This window comes from Hylaeus anthracinus, unplaced genomic scaffold (assembly GCF_026225885.1).
Source record: "Hylaeus anthracinus isolate JK02 unplaced genomic scaffold, UHH_iyHylAnth1.0_haploid 11994, whole genome shotgun sequence".
NCBI lineage: Eukaryota > Metazoa > Arthropoda > Insecta > Hymenoptera > Colletidae > Hylaeus > Hylaeus anthracinus.
In genome coordinates, this window is record NW_026534341.1 from 10,815,963 (window position 1) to 10,835,555 (window position 19,593).

Consider the following 19,593-nt stretch of genomic DNA (forward strand, 5'->3'; position numbering starts at 1 on the left):
TTTTGTATAGATGTTTCTGACGGTAAGAAAAGATGTAAGATAACATTTTTGAAGGCCATATTTTGTGATGTTGCCGATATTGTAGATCGAGAAACAAATTCAACCATGTATCATATGTTGGAACAGTATCCATTGAATAATGTTTTCCTTGAGGTATACTTAAAATCACAGATCAGATTTTTATGTCTATATATTATACGTAAAAAAAAGAACAAATTCAAGCGTATATTGTATGTTGAAAATGCGTTCATTTAAATTGAATGTGTCCCTTGTGCCATGCTCGAAGTCCTGGTCGATTCTCCCAGCCAGGTGCGTTTATTAGCGGATAACGCGAACGATGCTCCAACCATTTTTTTCCCTACCTTTGCATAGATTTATAGTTACGCGCGTGGAAGAGGGAAAGCGAAGAAATCGATTTCTCTAATCTTCCGCGGCAAGTGCTGCACTATGGGACCATAAATTGCTGCCAGCCGTTACATCGAGTTACATGCCGCCAGGCGTAAAATAAGGAGCCGATAAGCATTGTTAATGGACCGTTTCCAGGCATTCTTTTATTGCATGGAACGATGGAAGAAACGGAAGGACTGGAATTATGATTGTTACGGTTGCATGTACGACCGAGGATGCATTGGAAGTACAGTAAGACCTCGACTTGGACGCGATTCTAATTTATGGCGACGCCGGAGGAAACTCGCAATCAGGGCAGGCAATCCCATTCTGGATGGAAAAATATTCTGAGAGGAATCGCCGTTCTGGACTAAGTTTCTTCGATAGCATTGTTTCGTGACAATGGAAGCAACGCGAGACCGCTGGGTGACTGGAGAACAGTCAGAAAATTAATACGATCTTTCCTGATCCCTACAATACATTTAGTATGTCATCTTTCTTGCTTCCCATAATACATTTGGTATATTATTTTTCTTGTTTCTCACAATGTATTTGACGTATAATCTGTTATGCTTGTTACAGTATATTTGCTACGTGATCCTTCCTCCATGCGATACATTTGATGTACAATCTTTTTTGTTCCTTGCAATACATTTAGTATATTACCCTTCTTTCTCCATACGATGCATTTAGTGTACACAGTCTTTCTTGCTCCTTGCAATAGAATGCACAAACAGGAACCAAAATATGTATAAATACATAATCTAAGGCACAGCCTCGTATCTACCAATCCCCTTAGCCGGAGGTCTCATTCTAACCCGATAAATGAGATACAAGCTAGACCATATTTCCCATTACTCAACCTGTATGAAGTATTCATAGCGGCACGATGCAAAACGCGTCGTTCCCTTTTACAGTAGCCTCGAAACGAAGATTTATCTGGAACAGCTTTCGGTGCAGTCGCCGACTATACTGCTCTCCCGTGAATATAATCCTTTAGCGATTCGAACGACCTCTTACGATTTAATGTCGCAGCTCTACCTTCCAATATCCGTTGTAATATATCCGCTGGGTGTCATTTTCGACGGCGAGATTTGTCGCTGGGGAAGAACCAATATGTAGGAATTGTTATCGACCTCTTCGCCGCAGGTCGCACATTTCGCCCTGATACGTTTCCGAAGAATGAAAGAGAGCTTTTAATTGATTCAACATCTTGCTGAACATATCAGATTTTAGTTGAGGGCTTTTCTCTGTGAATTTTTATGCAGCTGTGTACTAAGAAGTCTTGGATAGCGAGCAAATATACCATTTTAAGGATCTGGAGTACTTAGAGCTTACGTTGACTTAAGAATATAGAGAAAATGGTGCATGTTGAAGGTCTTGAATATTTAGGAAGTATAGCACATTTTGAAAGGCTCGAATGTTTAGATGAAACGATGATCTTGAGTAGTGAAAAATACCTAATACCTTGAACTTTGAATAATTAAACGACTTCGAAATTCTTGAAAACCCCGACTACCTCAACAACACACTACAAATACACATTAACTATCGAGAGTTCCATCATCGAAACCTCTCCCCTGTAAAAAATCCCCACGATTGCAAAGTCCACGCCATCGATCCCTGCTGCTACAGGCGTTCCAACTCTTGTTTAAGCCACGAGGATCTCGCAGAAACCGTGCGAATGCTTCGTCATCGGACAAACACAGAGATCCGCGAAACGTTCGATTAACAAATCCCGCTGATCCACGCAACACGGTCGAATTGAACGGACGGAAACGTAACCGTGGAGGTGCAAACGTAACCAAGGCAGAATTTCCACGATCCATCGCGTTCGATCCTCGCGCCGGATGCAAGGACACGGGGCCGGGGGTGGAGGATTGTAATCTCGGCTACCTCGATACACCCTGATAATATATCCGCGGGGCTGGCCACCTCCTGGTCGCGATACGTTATTGGAAGAATGCCAATATCGATGATTTACCATGAAATCCGCTAGTTATTGCGTGGGAAACGCGGTCTCATTATTTATACGTTATATCGCGTCGATACTTTTCCAGCGAGGCGGCTGCACGGAAAATAAAGTGCTGTCTGCGGCTCGGTGAAATAAGCGATTTTCGCAAGCCCTAACCATGAAGAGCGAGAGGACGATAGAGAGCGGGGAAGCAAAGGAAGGAGAAATCGATGCTGGACAAGCGCCTCGAATTATTGCCGGATGTTTGGCAACCGCATCGATTTACAAGCCTGGGTTCTCTTTTCCTGGCCTGACGACCACGCGGAACACGCGGAAATGGGCGGGGAGTACATTTTTGTATGGTTTTTTTTACCATTTTCTTTGGATCGGGATCAAATAAGGTATAGGGAGAAGAGAGGAAGATTTAAAGAAAGAAGAAGGAAAGAGGGGGGAAAAATATAATAACAGAAGGAATTGGTAAGGTTTGACAAGTACTGTTTTGCAATGTAATTCCAAAATTACTTTTTGATACACTATGTTAAGAATTTATAGGGTCACTCACATCATTGGTCATATTTTGCCATGGAATTGCATCCATCGAGCTCAATTTTTTACGTGTTTCTTAGACCTTATTATAAGAAGGTTTAATATAAAATTTTATTTAAATCCATCAACCTTGGACGAAGTTGATACATTGTACAAGAGAAGACCTTCCATTTGAATACCATGAAGACAAACATGATTTTCGAACAAATATGATTTTGGTGGAGAATCACTGTCCCCTCAACGAAATCATTTTTGTTTGGAAGTACGTCTTCATGGTACACAAACGAGAGGGTTTCACTTGGAGATCAACGTATTTAAATTTCATAGTGGTCCTCTATTATTTAACTATAGTAACTTTGGCATTTCTAGTAATACAAACAAAGAATCATTCGGAAGCTAGAGACAACACCAGATATAATTATGTCGAAGAAACAAGCTCTTAATATTTACGTTAATTGTAGTAAATATTCTTAAAAATATATTACATTTTAAAAGTTTAGAATATTTGCAACATTTTATAAATATTGAATACTTTGAACTTATACTACATGTTGCGTGTCTAGGATATTATCGAAAAAATTTGAGCTTGAATTGAAGACCAACAAAGTGAGTAATCCCAGGAAGGAGTAGAATGGAACTGAATAGGAGAAACTGATAAACAGTGACAGGAAGGAATCAACCTTCTCGTTTTCGTAGAGCCCTGATTTGTAATCTTCTGGCGAGCGCGTTTCCTGAAATTTGATCGTTGCTGAAGGAAGACAGGTCGACGGGGAAGTTGTTTCGCTTATATTACGCCTTAGGGTACCTGCTACAGAATTGATAGAGGATTGACGGGAGCTTGCGTCGAACCTGGATCAGTCGTCGACTGGTGTTTGATTTGGGTCCTCATTTTATGAATATTTACATACTGAAGGCAGATTCTGCGAAGATTCTGGGAAAAAAACTTCCGCTTCTGACGTTAAACAATTCATTGAATAATCAAATATTTCATAAATTCCTAAAGGCACCTCTTGCATCAGGACATCTAAACGTAGAACACTCTCTGATAACAGTATATCGGTGCACCTTTCGTCTTTGTACCATAACGCACCTCTATTATTGTTTTTCTTCTACATTATTTTTATCTTTGTACATTAACCCTTCACACTCCACTGACGCTGCTACGTTGACACACATAATCTGCACCACAATTGAGTTCAAGTTTGATTTATGATAGAATAACGCGAATTAATGAAATAATTAAACGAAAGTTAAATTAAAAGTTGAATTAATTTTCTTGTTCTGTTCACCAAATATTTAATTCCACTTGTGTTTATATCCTTGGTTCAATAAATACCTACTGATATTATTAATATTACTGTCATTTGTCGATACCGAAATGTTTCAACTGAAAACACAAATGAGAATAGCATGAAAACTTTCATCCTACTAGAAGCTACTATCCTGAGCCTATCCTTATTTTACCTTGGTTAATTTCATTCAAGAAGATCTCACATTTGGCCACGTGATATTGACTGATTTTTGTAAACTGGCTAAAGTCAGTCATCGTTGGGCGGCGTCGAGCAAAAAACGTCGAGAGGGCTCGAAATTGTTTGAAATTGATTGATTCCGTGCGCGCCATTATGCGCGATCGACGAACGAACGCGCACGCTTTTAATCCGACCCTCTCTCTCTCTCTCGCGATATGTATTCCATATATTTTTCCATACCAATGACTCCGAGTGTTTTCACTATATGACCGTGCCAGGATTTAATTAAATTGAAACCCATTGTGCAAATACCGTAGTCGAGACTGGGAAATTGAAAGAGTAATTGATCCACCAATAGAACCTGGAATGAATCGCGCCAGGATTTTTTTTTAGCCAAGTTTTACAAAATTGTCCACGCTCAGTGGTTATTTGACGCGAACATTTCTTTACTCTGTCATTTATACGGCACGAATAATTTTAATTAGATAGATTTTAGTTAGATGGTTGACAATCAATACGAAGTTGAAGCATGTTGATCTACAAGAGAAGGTTTTTCGTTTGAGTACCATGATGACGTACTTTCGAACAAACATGATTTGGTGGAGAATCATTGTCCGTTCAACTAAATTATTTTTGTTTAGAAGTACGTCTTGATGATACTCAAACGAAAGGATTTCACTTGGAGATCAACATATTTAAACTTCATAGTGGTTCTCTATCATTTAATTCTAGTAACTGGCATTTTTAGAAATACGAGAGGGAAATCATTCGGTGGCTACAGACAACACCAGATATAATCGAGTCGAAGATATTAGCTCTTAATATTTACATTTTCTTGATATGCTGAATGTATCTTTACTTTTTTAGTGCGTTAAAGTATTCTTTTCTTTTAATCTGTACTTGAAATCTGCGCAGTTTTAAGCATATTATTTTCGCACAGCACACATTATTATTCCACACTTCTTACCTGGCCAATTCTCTCTGAAGGTGATGGACTCTGGAACGTGCTCTTTCAGCTTCAGCCGTAGCCTCGCGTACCCGAGCTTCGGCCTCCATTCGTTGTCGTCGTTCGCGTTCCACATCTCGTTGCGTAGCTTCTCTCTGCAACAAACACACCAATTGTCTGGTTAGTTAAATATGCATTTAAATAACTGCTGGACTCGTGCGCAAATTCGTAATTGTTCGTTCAATTATCGAGCTCTCGAATCAGGCTCTCGTTCGAGTACCATAGAAGCATATATTCGAATAAAATTAATTTGGTCAAAAAACCAGTCGTTCTCAAGTAAATTATTCTTGTCTGAACGTATGCCTTCATGCTGCTCAAACGAGAGGGTTTTTCTTGGAGAACAACATACTCTAGTCTCACAGTGGTTCTCAGCCATTTAAGATATATTATTTGGCTTCATTTAGCATCTCACTGTTTAGTTTAAATTTTTAGTGGACTAACATGTCTTCCAAACTCTGTGTCATATTAATCTCTCATATTAATATTTCTCATACGCCTCCCTTCTCGCACAAATTCAATTCAGTTCAATCGGACTAGTTTACCCCTGCGTAATCGTGAAACGTCCCAGTGCCCTCCATACCCACACCCAGGAGCTCGTGCTCGCCATTTCGTCTTATTCAGATGCAAATTTCTAGCTTTTCAAGGATCATTGATCTTCCCTCGATGCACCCAGCACATCTTCCTTTTCGCAGATGTTCATCGAGTTATGCGAATTCGCTTTCCCCCCGTCGACGCGATAATTTCCAACGCTCTTTTCATTCCTTGAACTTCCACGGGAGTCCGTCGAACTTTATCGAGACATTGTCGACGCTTTTCAGCTCGGGCGAGCATGAGCTTCCAGTTTTATTGCCGCGGGGGGACGTCCGACGGGACGCGAAATGAATCGTAAAAAAAAAGAGGAGCTTAACGAGCAAATAAAACTTCGCTCAGGACTCTTCCGGGCAAATACATACGTGCTATTTACGATTCCCTTCCTGTCAGGAAAACGCTGCGATCTGCAACGATAACGGGGGCCCTCCCGTGGCTCTGGCTTCCGGTTACGTTACATCCGTCCAGGATTCGTTCTAAAAAGCGCCACTGCGAATTCCACGTCGACTGGGAACGAGATTTTTTACGGGGTCGAATCGGAGAGAATGGGCGAAGGCCATTTAAACATTTATTACACTGCAAAGTGTTTAAGCTTTATTTTTAGGCGTCGGTGCTGTTGAAGGTTGCTCAATACAAATTGTAATTAATACAATGCTGAATTCATGAATTTATCGAATGTAGTTTAGGTGTTGCTGAACGTTATTTAACAAAAATTGTAATTAATACGCTATATATAAATATATAAATTTATAGAATTTAGTCTACTCTGTTTTTACATCGTTAGTGATACCTTGATGATTCAACTTTTAGGTCCTTTTATTTTTATTTCGAAATTGCAGATTACTGGATATTTTTCATTTTTAAAGTTTTGTTACTGTTTCAGTGTGCCTATTAAAAAATTTGGTTACCACCGACGTAAATTGTATACGATTCATCTCCGTGCATGTATAATTCACCGACTCTCCCACGCCGATTCAATGTAGAATCCGATACGCTCTCATATTGATACCACGGTCGGATTAATCTCGCCTTTTTCCGCGTTGGAACAAAAATAAATTGGTTCGCGGAGAATTATTCGACGCAATTTTTATCGTATATCTTAATACTCGTTCGTGTAACGATTTTATTTCTATTTTTAAAAGCCGATGGAAAAACTGATTGAGTTTGAAAACGTGGCCCCAAACGCCTGTGTCTGGCAGTGTCACGTGTTCCCACTGTTCGACGGGACGTCCTGTCGATGCAAAATGACGCGCTCCAAAATTACTGAAGTCTTCCACGAAGCTCGTTTCATTATGTAATTAAAGACTTTAGGAAATGGGACTCTTCAAACTTGAATTGTTCATAGAAAATTTGTGAAATCGTTATTGATATTTTTAGTGTAGTTACTTTGAAATTTATTGAAAAGGGAGTAGAGCCATTTAAAATTATTGTAGAGGGAATACAAATATTGGAAAGTATTGGTGGTTCTCCCAAGCATTGAATTTATATGCTTGTTTACAAATTTGTTACACTTTGAAGCTACACAAATGACTGAATGTATTTGTAGAAAGATTGAAAAAGTTGAAGTTTAGTATTAAATTTTTAAAATATATAAAAATACCTTAAGAATTTTAGCCTACACAGAACAATTTTTCAAAACCCTTGGAGACTTTAATGCTCCTCATTAGTCTGCTCAAATCCAATTCTGTTTATGACTACCTAAAGCTAGTAAAGATACATAAATTTCATTTTACAATTTCCTCGATCCCCCTCTAAGGATTCAATGTTCAAGGAAACTTTATATATCGGTTCTCTCTTCGAGGAGCCAGGGAATTAACCGCTGTTCAAGGTCGTTGCAATCGAGAGGCGCTCTATTAAAGAGAGCCAGGTGAAAGGCGTTTAGGCGAGAGTCTGGACGAAAGATATCGCGGAATACAATCTGGTAAAAGCCGACTGACCACCGCACGGAGGGCTTAAGGGATGGTCCTCACGGATTTATGGAGCCTTAAATCCCGACGAACGTTCTCCACCACCCCGGCCCGCCATTCTTCTTTTCTAGGGGAGTTGCTACTCCCTGTCGGAGCTGTAATGCGATCTTCTTGTCCTTCTTTGCGAATTGCGAGTCGACGAAACGCCGGGCGAGGGAGGATTGCTGTGGAAGCCTGCTCGAGGGTCGAGGAAGTTGTCGCGTTTGACTTTGGAACTTTCGCTTTCTAGACGAGGATTTGAATGGATGCGGATGCGTGGAAGGTTAAAAGGAATTCCTCCGCACTTTTCCGCAGCTTGCCTTCCGCGGAGACCTTCAATTACTTTTATGGACGTCCAAAGAGCTTCTCCGAATAAAGAAATATTTAGAAATCAAAGATATTACACGCTTGTCTAATAATTCTTCTATTCAGAGAGCTATATCGAGTTAGTTTGTAGTAGGGTTTTCGATTTATCATGTTGTTATTTCGATTTTTAAATATTGGCAATATCTAGACTGCGGATCTTTATGCATTTATAGGAAATTTGAATGTACAAGAAACTACAAAATGCAAAACAATATGCAAGAATATAAAAAAGATTGAAAGTAAAGTTCATGTTAGAATATGTGCAGAATAAAATAAATTCCTATTTAGGTTCAATTTTTGTAGGCACGTTCGCGAAGATTTTATTTTGCATAAAGATCCGCGATCTAGTAATATCACATAACATGTGTATTCATAGGCTTGAGTCATCTCTAAATCTCCAAATTATTACAAATAAAAAACAAGAAGTTTCAACTTTCAGCTTTGAATATATGAAAAAGTACTCTACCTATTTTCCCTTATCAAAAATAGTATTCGCTTACAGTGGATTATTAATAAAGTTCTTCTCAAACTTCAAAAATTCCAAAGAAAATCCTTCTGCTCAATCTATTATTGAAAGCAGTTCATAAAATTATACTACCCTCTATATTTCTTATTTATTGTATTTGAATTTTATTCTCCGCCAAAATACATAGGAATGAATCGTAACATCGAGCCCGTCTTTCGACTAAAAGATTGCTTTTGTTTGAAACTCTGTCCCCGAACGAGATAACGTTAAAGTTTCACTTACGTGCGAAGGGAAAAAGATAAAGTTAAAGCCGGAAGAATTGAATTCCTCGCCAACGGGACGTCCCTCTCTTGCTTTTCATTTTCTTTTATTCCCTTCGATTCGAAACCCGCGCGCTAGACTGTTTCTATTATTTAATCATTCGAGTCAAGTGATTCCACCTATGTCCATCCTCTCTAGTACTCATCAACATCACTCCGCGGATTTCAATCATCGAACGTTCTAATTCACTTCAACGATCAATCCGATCTCTTTCATTCGCTTTCACTCGCAGGATGCCTCACGCGGTTAAGTTGTTTTCACTAGTGATTCCATTATTTTCACCCCTTTCGCTACCACCTCTTGGAATTACGCGCAGACCACTCTCGTTATTGAATATTCATGCAAAAATTATGGCTCTTTTATTTGCTATCATCCGCCAGAAGAGAACTTTCAATTTAGTTAATGTTGTAATTAAATATTATACTTGGAGAAGCTTTCTTTCCAATATATCGACTAACTTTTAGGCTGAGTTAAGTAGTATCTTTGAGGTATGCTAATCCCTGAATTTTTAACATAACTAAATTTACGAGAGCTTTTCATAAGTAAATTTTGATTATTTTAATAACGTATTCCAACACAATTTACGTCTGATTAAACGACAAAATCCGAAAGGGCCGTTGGGAAAACATTTTAGTACAGCTATTTACAATTAATTAACAATCTACATATTTATAAAGGAATAATAATTCAATTACTCGCAAAGAATAATTCCGAAACGTGTGTTTAATACAAAACTGCGTCTCGTTTAATACGATGATTTCGAATCGAGCGTTTGTTTAATAAATTTGAACGAAAACACATCACTTGGCGTTGCAAATTCTATAATTTTCGTTTATTTTACGCGTTTAATCGCGCACAATACCAAACGCGCGAAACGGTTAAAAGCAAAGAGAAGATTCCGCGAATAAATAATATCGTTGCGAGCGTACAACTGTCGGCGCCGATAATAATCGGTTTCGAATGAATAATTCCACGTTGTATTTTCTCAGTCGTCGAACCGTCGAAACAAAAAAACAAAATTCGATAGTTCGGTAGTCGTGTTAAGCCACCCGAGAGGGGAGGCTTAACATATTCTAAAACGGACAGCATCGCTTACACAACCAGCGTGTAGGGGGACCCACGTCGATCGATGGTCGCACGTGAGTTTCATCCGTGACACGTGCATCGTGTGAAAAATTTACGCTCGTAACAAGATTCAACGGTGAACCCATCTCGAAAGGATTCGCTCGTCGATTGTCGCAAATCTTCCCAAAGCGTTTCGACGGCCTTTGTTCTTATCTCTTCATTTTCAACCTCCTAGTATTCTGAATTTTTTTAATGTCGAAGGAGAGGAGAAGAGAGGAATTGAAAGGAGAGGCAATTTTGTGGTAACGTTTGTGAGACTTAAAGTGTGTAATTTTAAAGAAAAATTTAGAATTTGGATTTAAGTTTTATTGGTGCACTTCGTTAATTTAATTTGGGAAAATTCTTTGTAGGAATTTTTTTATAGGAATCCTGAAATATTTGAACGTTTGTTTCTTAAGATACAGGACTGGATATTTGTTGAAAAGTTTTGAGAATTTTTAAAGTAAAATTATTAACGTTAATTTCAAAATTGAAGAATATATCAGAAGTTTCCTCTTTGAGTATGAAAATTGAGGTATCCACGAGGTTCACTATTAATTATCAGTTTTCCTAAATTGTTTTATATTCATAGTCTACCAAATTTCAATATCTACCTATTAATACCTCAGAAATCACCACGAAAACAACTCAAGGATTTGAAATTGATTTACTACATCAGTTCAGAAAATCTTTTGTCGCTCTCTATGATCTTCCCAAGAATTTCACAAACCAAACAATCAAAAATTGCATCAATTTCAGCTAGCAATTAATTCCAAAAACACCCTATAATTCATCCACTCACTAATTTCTACCTTCGTCAAAAAAAAAAAAATTCTGCCCTCCCAAAGGTAGCTTCCACAGTCGCACCTGGTGCATTTCCCGTTCAGACCGTCCTTTCACCTTCTCCTATTAATATTCCTGGGTTTTTTTTTCGGGCGGGCAGTGCACCGTGGTGCCCCGAGGCCCTAAGGATGACTCAGTGGGCACGCGTGCGTATCATTCGAAGCACGTGCGCGGCGAGGAAGCTGCAAGAAGGCCTCTGTACGTCGGCCAATCGACGTCATCGAGTTAGCAGAAGGGGAGAATCAGAGGGGTTGCGTGATCGAGCAACAAATAATTAATGAACAACTGCGAGCGATATCGTCCGCGAGCCGTTACTCCCCCGCGTTTTGGACCATCGCGGAGCGGCGTCTCAATAATTCACCATCGACGAATTCCTTGCCCTCGAACGGATTTCCAGCGGTTCCATGTGCTTCGGTGGCATCCGGAAAGGGAAAGGAGAAGCTGGAAAGGCAGGTGAACGCGCTCCTTGGATCCACGGGATTGATAGCTGGGTCACGTGCCGCTGATCCTCGCCACTCGTCGCTGACTAGGAGTCGCGATAAATCTTGCAGGCTTCGCACCTTCCAGAATCGCAGGGGTGGTGCGAAGGGACCGTGAATGTGTTAGTCATTCGTCCTTTAGTCGCTTTATTACGAGCCTTCTCAGTGGCAATTAGCCACCCCTTGCGATATTACGTAACCAGCATTCGACGATTAGAGCGCGGAATGTTGGGTGAGAGAATATTTTTGGAGCGCTTTGGTATTTATCGTTATTTAGGGGTTGGTTTGATAGAATGGAGCGGGCTTCGATTTTTGTGAGAAAGGATTCTTTTTGTGGATCTGTATAGTGATGGAAATGTTTATTGTTATCAATGATTTGCGGTAGGGGTGTTGCATGTCTTGTTTCCGAGATGAAATGTTTAGAATTTAAAGATAATTTAAGATTGAGTGAACATTTTGGGTTTAGGTATCAATAGGCTTTTTGCTAGGACAACCAAAATTTTGTTATCTATTATTGAGATAACATTTAATGCTCATCGTTATATGAATTATGATATATTATATAAATATTAATCGAAACCCGAAGAAGAAGAATCTAACAATAAAGATTTATTTTACGTATTTAGGTTTCTTTAGAAATCTATCCTTCTTAGGTGAAATGCTCTGTTCGAGAAAATTATGTAGCCTGTTCTGACGCCACTACATTGTGTAAACTTAGCGAAATGTTGAAAGTAGTAGCCTAAGGAGGACAGTGTATAGCTCGATATCTAGGCTACCACGAGTTGCATATCGACCAATTTATCAATCATACAGCTATGAGAACTAAGAACTGTCGACAATTTAATAAATGTTACCAGGACTGTACTCGTTTCTCTATTTTAATCAAATTAAAAGTTGTAGCAAAAGCACTGCTGGCGATTGAGTAATTTTAACAAGACGTCCAACATACATGGATCCAACTTATTTGCTTTGTAATAATTGAAAATAAGTGTAAAAATATTCAGGACCTACTACTAACGGATAAAATTGATCTATTTTTACAAGAATGTAACCTAAATTAAATCTGCACCGTGAAATTTTAATAATCTACACAAATAAGATCCTCAAAAATTATACTAATCCTACCTAACCCTTTAAAACATATCTGTCACGTTCCTAAACAAAGTATCATTCCTCAATTTCCCTCTATACTCTTCCTCATTCAGTTACACCACTGGACCGTGGTAAAAAAGCAGAGAATAGAAGAATGCCGTCACCAGAATTAGAAATCACGTTAAAACTGGCAACAAACACTGGCCAGTGAAGGGTAACCACGACAAACGATTAGAATCGCGGGGGAGGGAACCGTGCAAACAGTATAATTAGCGCCTCTCAACCTGGACACCACCGATGCAACACGAGCCCTGTGTACTTTTCCGTTCCACGAATCGATCTTGCCATAGTTGTTTGCCAATGGTCGCTCGGATCCCACCGAGCTTGCCTATCCGTGCGAAAATTCGCAACGCAGCTGCGATAACAGCGAGTCGATCCTCGATTAGCGTCGAGTGTGACCCTCACGGTGTTTTCCAAGTCTCCGCCGCTTCTGGGTACGATTAGGCTTGGCTCGTTATGCGAATACGAATAGTGTCGGGTCGTTGCACGCATTAATATCTTGCCTGTTCGTCCCGGCGGTTGCCGGTCGCCTTTCTCTTCTGGTTTTGCGGTCCATTTTCTTTTCGATCGTCTTATTGTCACGGCGTGTAATCGTTTAGTTCTGACAAGCAGTTCTGTCCGTTGTTAAAACTCGTTAATAATTATTCGATTGGTAAATGTCGAACGTGACGATTGTCACGTTTTTGCTGTTTTAATAGAGAGTATTCCGATCGAATTTTATTTCTGTTCATTTTCTTATGATTGCTTTCTTTTCACCAGAGACTAGTTATGCTTCTATCAAAAATATTTATTAAAAATTGTAGTCATATTCGATATACTTTTTAGAATTAAAGCAATGCTTATTGGCATTTTAATTTTCCCTCAAAAATAATATCAAGCCTCTCTAATTAAATTCTATTCCTATTAATATTCCTATCAACAATAATTTTATACTCAGAGACCAGTTATGCTTCCACGAACATCTACGAAAAATTGTCAACCATATTGCCTCACCACTCTCCTAGATATACAAAGTGAAATAAAAGCATCCCTCGTTGAAAAAAGAGAAAATAAAACGATTCGCTCTTCCATGGTCGTTCTAGCAAAGTCGTTGCATTCTTCGCGTACCACCGTCAACGATCCTCGAACGTTTCTTCTGGCGATACCGGAAACGCCATCGCGCAACCATTCACAGCGCATACCAAAGAAATTGGTGCGCCATCGAACGATTTTCTCGAGCACAACCAGAGCGTCGATTTCCTCATGGTTTTGCTCGATTAAGGTGTAACATCGCCTCACGAAACAACATCCACGTTATCATACTTAATACGCGGTTCTGTGTAACGACGCGCATTTTCGCCGAAGCGTGGCCTTTATCAGCCTCATTCGCGACGATAAGTCCTCGCGAAAGTGGCCTTAAATAATACCACGGCGACGCTGATCGTCGCGGCGCACGAAACTTCAGGGATTCTTGGTAAAATGTCGCTGCTTTCATTTTTCAGATAAACGAGAATATCTAGAATTATCGCGAACAGGGATGGGCAAAAGTTTAGTCGAATAACGAACGATGAATAAGGAAATCTCTCATCGAACTTCTCATCGACTTTATCATAAAGAGACGAAAAACTGTTTATCATTTATTTGCAGCGGTTTAAGTTAAGTTACTTAGGAATTAATTTCTACACTTGGTACTGAACCCTTTGCGATCCTATGTCGGGTGAGGCTGTACTGAAATCAGAAAATTTGGAGTGCAAAGGGTTAAAAGTGAAAATTAAATCCATGGTTGCCTCCAAGACTGTAAAGTCTACCACTATTCGACATTTCAATGTTCACTTTACTTTAGCTAATAAGAAAGGGATTAATTAAACAGGGGCGCCTATGTGTATCGAAGATGTTGAAACAAATGAAACCACGATGTGGGCCACGAATAAAGGTAAGCTTGAGAAACACTGCTCCATAGAAATGTAGCACAACAAAGACAAAACCTATGCCAGCCAATAATATAACGCTCCTTTCAACGGTATTTCGATTTCTGCTCGGTTTTCATTACGGCTCGACAATGGAGGCCGGAGGAAACGAGCGCATCGACGCGAATCGACGAAGTGTGTTCGAGCTGCACGGGGCGCGATCCAGATCATCAAAGTAAACTCCGAGTTTTACGGACGCGAGGCGTATGAATGCTTCATTCATCGGCGCGGAAAGCGCGTGGTGAATGGGTGTCTCTCACGAGCGCAGATATCTACGCGTTGATACCTGCGGGAGAGCTTAAATGGCCCATGAATTTTCTCGTTACCTTTTTTCACCCTTTCCTTCCGTTCCCTGTCTGTATCGCCTCAGATCGGCGCCTTCGCGTTTTAAACGTCTTCTGAATTGAAAGTCAGCTTGGCCAAGCGTTTGGATTATTCCGAGGCTATGAGTATTTATCGAAAGGGCTCGTTTAAAATTTATTCCATATCGAGAAGTGAATTGGAATTTATGATGGAGATTTCTACGCTTTGTAATTGGGTTTTTAATATTTTGCATCTTTAACTTTCCTTCTTCTTGTTTTTTGTTTTTATATTGCTTTTTGATACGGCGCTATTTTATTTAATTTTATGTATTGCGATATTTTATATTATTTTACATTTAGTTATATTATGTGCATATATTTACGTTTATATATTATGGTATTTTATAATATAGAATTTCTAGAACGTTTACCTTGAAGAGGACCACGTACAATTGGTCTGAACGTGGAAGTGAATGTAACATGCAATTAAAAAAGTTAATTAATTAAGAAATCCTTAATTAAGCGAAACAACATTTACTAAAAACGTATGAATACATTATTTCACAAGTCCAAGTATCCGAAGCTGAATAACTAACGCGATTGTAACTCTATGTAGCTTGAATTTGTACTGCTCTTCTAAATCGTGTACCTCAAAGGGATAAAACCAAACAACCCCCACCCTTTGTACCAATCAAAAAATTAACCCCACCTCTAACAATAAAAATACTTTCCTTACTCGAACAATGTTCTAGGTGAAAATTCGCCTCCATCGAATAATTTATTTCCGTCGATTCTTAAACATACGTGCTCGGCAGCCAGAATGCCTGGGTTTTCGATTCTGCGGTCGAGTCACGCGGAAAGATTCCCAACGGTGGAATTTTTACGTCCGCGAGCAACACCGTTTAAACGTCGAACGCTTCTCCGCTTTGGAACTCCATCGCGGAAGAAGAGGAGACGAGAGTCCCGATTATTGGACAACTTCTTCCGCGATCGTTGGAAATTGGCTTTCCAAAGTGGGGGCATGAAAAAGTTCCCTCCACGAGTCGCGAAACTCGCGCGACGATTTCGCAAGCACGGCAACGGTTATGTCTCCGTGGCGCTTAGACCTCCCGTTGGAACTTTTCTCCCGATTATCGTTTATGGCGCGAGACGAATATCCAAACAAGTTCGAGGAACGGGCGACTCTCTGCCAGGGAAATCCGCTGGCGACGGCAACAAATTACCCGCCCCATTGCGCCACGGGCAAAACTGATAGCGTAACGCGGTTTTGTTGCTTTATGCTGTAATATTCTGACGGGGGAAAGACACTTATTGGGTTCTTTTACATCGCTGCTTTTATGGGGTATAGAGTCAGGCACGTAAGTATTCGTACCCTTCGTGTCTATCGAAGAAATTTATTTAATCCCCTCTGTGGATTGAGTTCTTTTATTCCTGCAGACAACTTGCATTTACTTTGATATTTTAGGTTGAAGGTCCTGTCACCAATCGTCAATATTGTTATTGGTTATCGAAGACATTATATATAGTCCTATAAATATTCGTACCCTCTATGTCTATTAAAGAAATTTGTTCAAATTATATAATAAATTTGATGTTTTCAAATAAATTTTTCATTACGAGTATATAAACGTGTAGAATCTATTTACATACATATATATTTATATCTATATACATACGTACATATTTCTAATGAAACACTTATTTGGAATAAAACATTAAACAAGTTTTTCCAATAGACATAAAAGGCACGAATACTTGTAGGACTGACTGTAATTCAGACGTATTATACGTCATCTTGTGAAGAAAGTACAATTATTTACTAAAATGTTGATGTATTAGCATGTGATCTGAAAGTTACGCGAGCTCATAGACGGTTATGGTGTGATGTTTCCAAACAGATTTTTCATTATGAATATGTACATGTGTGAAGTTTATTCAAGTACATATTTATGTTGAAACGTTCATTTGGAAACATTGTCATTTAGTTTAGATAAATTTCTTCGATAGACATAGAGGGTAGGAATACTTATGGGACTGGCTGTAGCTATTTGGTTGTGGGTTTTCACTAAACATTTTTCAAACACGTTGCTTTGTAACCGACGCTGTTAAATGGATTCCCCTTATGACTGATTAGTTTGCTAAATGGGAATCTTTACAGTGTACGTGATTCTAGTTTGATTGAAACAAAGCAATCTTATAAAAATGAATACAGCTATTGATGTATGTAGGATATTTTTTCTTAAATATCACTGCAGAAAACTTTTAAAATCGTCCATTTCGTTTTCCAGAATCTACATTCCTTTTCTTAAAAAGTTTACCTCTTAAATCACGAACAAACGAGTATTCCAAAAAACACCAATAGCTACATTCATCTACTACTCTATTCAAAAATCAATCTCACTCTACGATGGAAAGTTCCAAACCGTTTTATTCACCTATTTACTATCAAAAGTTCTTCCCTCGCGAGTATAAACCACCCCCTTCGAGCTCAAGAAGCATACAATTCGCCCTAAAACTCTGCCCTCGTTCCCTCCGATCTCCCACTCGATACTTTTCCCAATCCCCGACAAAAAAGAAAGAAAAACAAGAGAGAAACGTGTCACGCGCGACAGTTCCAAACGAAAGGAGTCGCACGCGCTTCGGCGTCGTCCCCGAAAGACTCACCCTGCTCTGCTTAGTGAGGTTGGCGCCCATCAGCCGGCGATTCTTCGTGGCGTCGAGGATGCTCCGACGGGGGGTACCCTCTCCGTCGGGACATTCCCCCCGTCCTGACGTTGCAGAGGGATTGACCCCTCCTGCTGTTCCCCAACGGTGCACTCGTGCGGCCACCCTGCCTATCGGGCCCTCCACCAGTCCCTTTAGAAGTCGCAACGTGCCACCCCTGCACGACAGTCCACGACTACTGCCGCTGGCTGTGTTCTTATCGTTGACACCGCTAGTTCCACTGCCACCAACAACACTACCACTGTCGACGACACTATCACCCTCCACCTCCTTCTCTTCCAGCGTCGACTTCTCCTCCCCCACCACCCCCGTGGCCTCCTCCTCTCCTGTCACCTTCGACGATCGCGGCAGTGATCCCTTACGATCTCCTCCGCCACCCTCTGAACGATCTCGTCCCAGCTGTCCCGAAATCGTTGCAGCTGCAACGCAACCGATCGATGGACGAATGCTGTGTCTCGTGGATTGCTTTCCCTTTCGCTCGCGACCACCCACGACCTCAACGCGAGAATCGTCCGTCGCGGGGTCGAATCGTCGAGGGACCCGGTCGACTCGACGGTATTTAGGCGCAGATGGAGTTTCAGCGCTCGGTTTGTTTCTGGAAGAATTCCTGGGACGCTCGAGTTACTGGAAGACCTACGTCCGAACGAACGGTTCGACGCGGGGGACAGTCTCGTGGCTACGCCAGGCCTTAGAAGATACATACAAAAAATATATCACGATTCTCGAGGTAGAGGATTCCGAGCTCGATATTTGGTTTTTTTGGGGGGGTCCCAGCGGGACCAAGGCAACGGACGTCTCGCGAAGCGGAGTTTTAGGAGGGCTTCTCTGGCACCATCAGCTGAACGTCTCCTCGCTCATCTCTGTGCGGGCGAGACTGTCAACTTCCATTACACGGCTCGTTCACTGTCATGTCACCCGCGCGATGGTCCTCGTGTCATTTGAATTCGCGTCGAGTGAACATCGATATCCCCCGTCACTGTGACAGAATCGATTATCCCCGTCAACGTGACGGAATCAATTTCCCCTGTCGCCTCGACGTTTAACGGTTCCAAGCGACTGTCCGACAACTTGGCCACTACTGTTGTCGATGGGGGATTCTGGTCGACCCGAGTTTAACGATGCATAGGTTTGTTGGGCTACTTCGATTCCATCGGGACCGTCGAATCGGCTGAGTGGACTCAATCGTACACCAGGTGCTCCCAGGACTTGGTCGAGGAACGCAACGACGGGAGTATCATCCCTTCGATTTTGATCGATCTGAACATTCGTGGTTCGGAGATCTGCGATCACTGTGAATGAATGATTTCCATTGTTGGTGGTTGGGGAAGCAGTGTCGACACACTGTCCTTGACACGTTGGCGATGCGAAGGTTAACGATTCACACACGACGAAACCGACGTGGAAACGAGTCGAGAACGCGAGCTGACGTCCGTGAGGCGCGCTGGTTGCCGACCGACTGACTGCCTATCGCCGATTCACGGCCTCCCTTGGCCCGTGCATCGTCTGACTCACTTCAACCCTTAGGGAGGATTTCAGTTGGCGCGCACGCGCGGGGCTATTCGACGCCTCGCGCGTGCTGTTGCGAAAACGGTTGCTTGCATTCCGAATTGATAAAGGAAGGACATTTTTTTTAGTTTCGTAGCTGGTGGAGACTTGTGATTCGAGGGTGATTTATGTTATAGCAATTAGAATAGACGATATGGGAATCAAATGTAATTTTGAAACAGTTTTGGAAAGAGTTAAGAAAGATTTTGTAAGGGAAAAACAATTGAGAAATAAAGGGTGCGGTGAGGATGTGTTTTGTTTTAGATCCCTGTTTTTATTGATGAGTCTAATAGTTCTGAGATTTTTTAATTCAGGAATCATTTTAGGAGTCACAGTTTGATATCTATTCGAGTTTCTTCTTTCGATTTAAAGTTACTTAATTTTATGGAGATTTTCAATGAGATGATGTTCGTGTTCATCGAGAACTACAATTTTAATATTCTTATTTA

General features: G+C 40.6%; 1 protein-coding gene across 12 annotated transcripts in view; it reads right to left on the reverse strand.

Annotated features, from left to right (window-relative positions):
* Positions 1-19,593, reverse strand: part of LOC128888529 (uncharacterized) — a 382,487-nt gene that overhangs the window by 42,076 nt on the left and 320,818 nt on the right. For all 12 annotated transcript variants that reach the window (XR_008460283.1, XR_008460284.1, XM_054145475.1 and 9 more), the window contains exon 6: positions 5,324-5,457. Coding sequence is in view for 10 of the 12 variants with exons in the window: in XM_054145475.1 (XP_054001450.1) it covers positions 5,324-5,457 (134 nt within the window). In the remaining 2 variants the exon portion in view is untranslated. The remainder of the gene's footprint in view (positions 1-5,323; positions 5,458-19,593) is intronic.